Here is a 2,244-nt window from a genome sequence, read left to right as displayed (position 1 = left end):
CTTCCAACCTAAACCATGCTATGATTCTATGATATAATGCAATAGATGGAGTTAATGAAATGTTTTGGAAACAGAGCTACAAATGCTGGGTAAAAATAAAGAAAAAGAAGTAAAATCAGAAAATGATGGAACTAAGCTTAGATTTCTGACTCGTCCTCACAGCTCAAGATCTGGGGTCTGGGCTGAGACCTGCTCCCTAGTCCCTGGGTAAGGATCCCATTGCTATCCAGTGAATTGCATGATGTGAGAAACATCACTTAGAAACACAGAACTTAGTAACTGTCTGGTTATAATTGCCACCTACCTTCAGTTGTTCCTCGTTGTTTTTCTTCAGAGCCTCTTCAAATCGGTCTGCTTTGGCCTTAAGAGATTGGTTCTGGAAGATGAGTGTGTCTATCTGGTCCTGGAAGGGAGAACACCAATGAACACACCAACAGTGACAGCATCAGTCGTACACTTATACAAGTCAGTCTGCTCTGTGAAACCACCGGGGGGGCTGAACAAGGTTAGAAAGCCTTCATCCTTCACCTTTCGAGGCTTCTAACATGGTAACAAGCAATGGTGGGTTAAAGTTGTGGGCTTTAAATATCATTGTTCCACCTCAACATATTTTAAGCAATCATATTCCTGTTACCACCAAAGGCATCCCTGATCTCTCTCTCTGTCCAACATCTGTGAAAGCCACAGTTGCTGTGAAACTGGTATGCTTATCTTTCATACATGTAGCTTGTTGGCTGTAACATTACATCAGTGCTTATGGCAAAGCTGCTGACATGCTTCAAGCTGTCACAGCCGTGGGAGGAAGGTGCTGACAGCTGCTGCCTGCAACAGTGTGTGCTAGTCAGGGGGTTAAAAACTTTTGTAGGCAGAGGGTGTGTGCTAGTCAGGGGGTTAAAAACTCCAGTTCACCTCTGCCTACAAAATCAGTAGTAGTATGTGCTATGGAATCTTTACTTGTTCACACAAGATTTCCAAACTTGGCATGAATCACAGGGCCTCTGCCCTCCACTCCCTGGGATTTCATCATCTAGCAAGTGAGAACAGCACAGAGCTACTAAAAGGACTGAAAAAGCCAGGATGAGCTTGATCTTGCTGTAAAACAGTGGGACGTGGGAGATGTGACATGCAGGGCTGACCCTGGCCGGCCACAGCCCCGCTGCACAGCAGGGCCAACCCTGGGACATCCCTCATCAGGGACCACACTGTCCTCTGGTGGGAACCACGGGACTGGCTCCCTCACATTCAGACAGTGGGGGAGAATTCAAAGCAAAGGCACCTTTGCTGGTGGAGACCAGTTTGGGCAGGCAGAAGTCACGGGACAGGAGGTAAGAAGCAAGGAGCTGGTGTGCTGGCAGCTGGCAAGGCGCTGGGGCTGCCCCAGCAAGGCTCTGCAGCATGCTCACCGGGGAGGGAAGGGGTTAAAGTGCTAACCTGGAGCGACAGCCGCAGCTTCTCAAAAGTCTCTTCTAACTGTGCCTTCTCCAGTTTGTGAGCAGCAGTCAGTTCTGGGGAAGATACACAGACACAACGTTGCTAAGTTAAGCCCAGGAGACCAGGGTCTGAGTGCACTGACATCATGAGCCAAGGCCAATTTGGGATGCAGTTTTAGGGCATGGAGGTTGAGTAGGAAACTGGTAGTAATATACTCCGTGACCTTAGGTGAATTGTTATGAGGATCACGATTTCATGATGTTTCAGTGCTTGCAAGTGCCTCTATTTCTGTGTGACTAGATTCTGATTTTTCAGAGCTGCTCGGAATTCCCAGCTTCTGGGGGCTCGGATCTGAAAAGAGTCAGTCTGACAATGGGTTGCTCACCAGTTGAGAATGAGTATCTCCAAATCAAAGACTTTTAAATTAGGTGTGTATTTAAAAGCTTGGGTTGCAGTTTCTTTGGGGAGATAGAGACAAGGCCAGCAAGTCAGATGCAAAAAAAGTGAAGGACAGAACTTCCCCAGGAGCTGTGACAGGTAACCTGTGAGGTTAATTAGTGAGACTGACAGAGCCCAAAGGCAAAAAAGTCCTTTATTTATAGCACATGATTAAAGGCTTCGCTACTAGAACAACTCACCCTGGACATAATAATAACCAAAGTGGAATAAAGTTTACTCTCTAAACCAATGGCATCAAATTGCCATTCAGTACAGTAGTAGCACCTACCATTTTTGGTATACAGGCACTATTTTTGTGCCTTTACTCCCAGTCCCGTGGGGTTCTGCCCTCTAACCATTGCTCACTAGCCACAA

General features: G+C 46.7%; 1 protein-coding gene across 1 annotated transcript in view; it reads right to left on the bottom strand.

The window, feature by feature from the left end:
- Positions 1–304: 304 nt before the first annotated feature.
- Positions 305–2,244, bottom strand: part of LOC103779779 (microtubule-associated tumor suppressor candidate 2-like) — a gene marked incomplete at its 3' end in the record, with an annotated part of 20,592 nt that continues 18,652 nt past the window's right edge. Inside the window, exons 5-6 of the mRNA XM_008947424.1 lie at positions 1,432–1,505; positions 305–403 (exon numbers count right to left, since the gene is read on the bottom strand). Coding sequence (XP_008945672.1) covers positions 305–403; positions 1,432–1,505 — 173 coding nt within the window. The remainder of the gene's footprint in view (positions 404–1,431; positions 1,506–2,244) is intronic.

The sequence above is a fragment of the Merops nubicus genome, unplaced genomic scaffold, assembly GCF_000691845.1.
Source record: "Merops nubicus isolate BGI_N331 unplaced genomic scaffold, ASM69184v1 scaffold36659, whole genome shotgun sequence".
Taxonomy (NCBI): Eukaryota; Metazoa; Chordata; class Aves; order Coraciiformes; family Meropidae; genus Merops; species Merops nubicus.
Note: the sequence above shows the minus strand (reverse complement) of the source record. Positions and strands in the feature narration are given on the sequence as shown.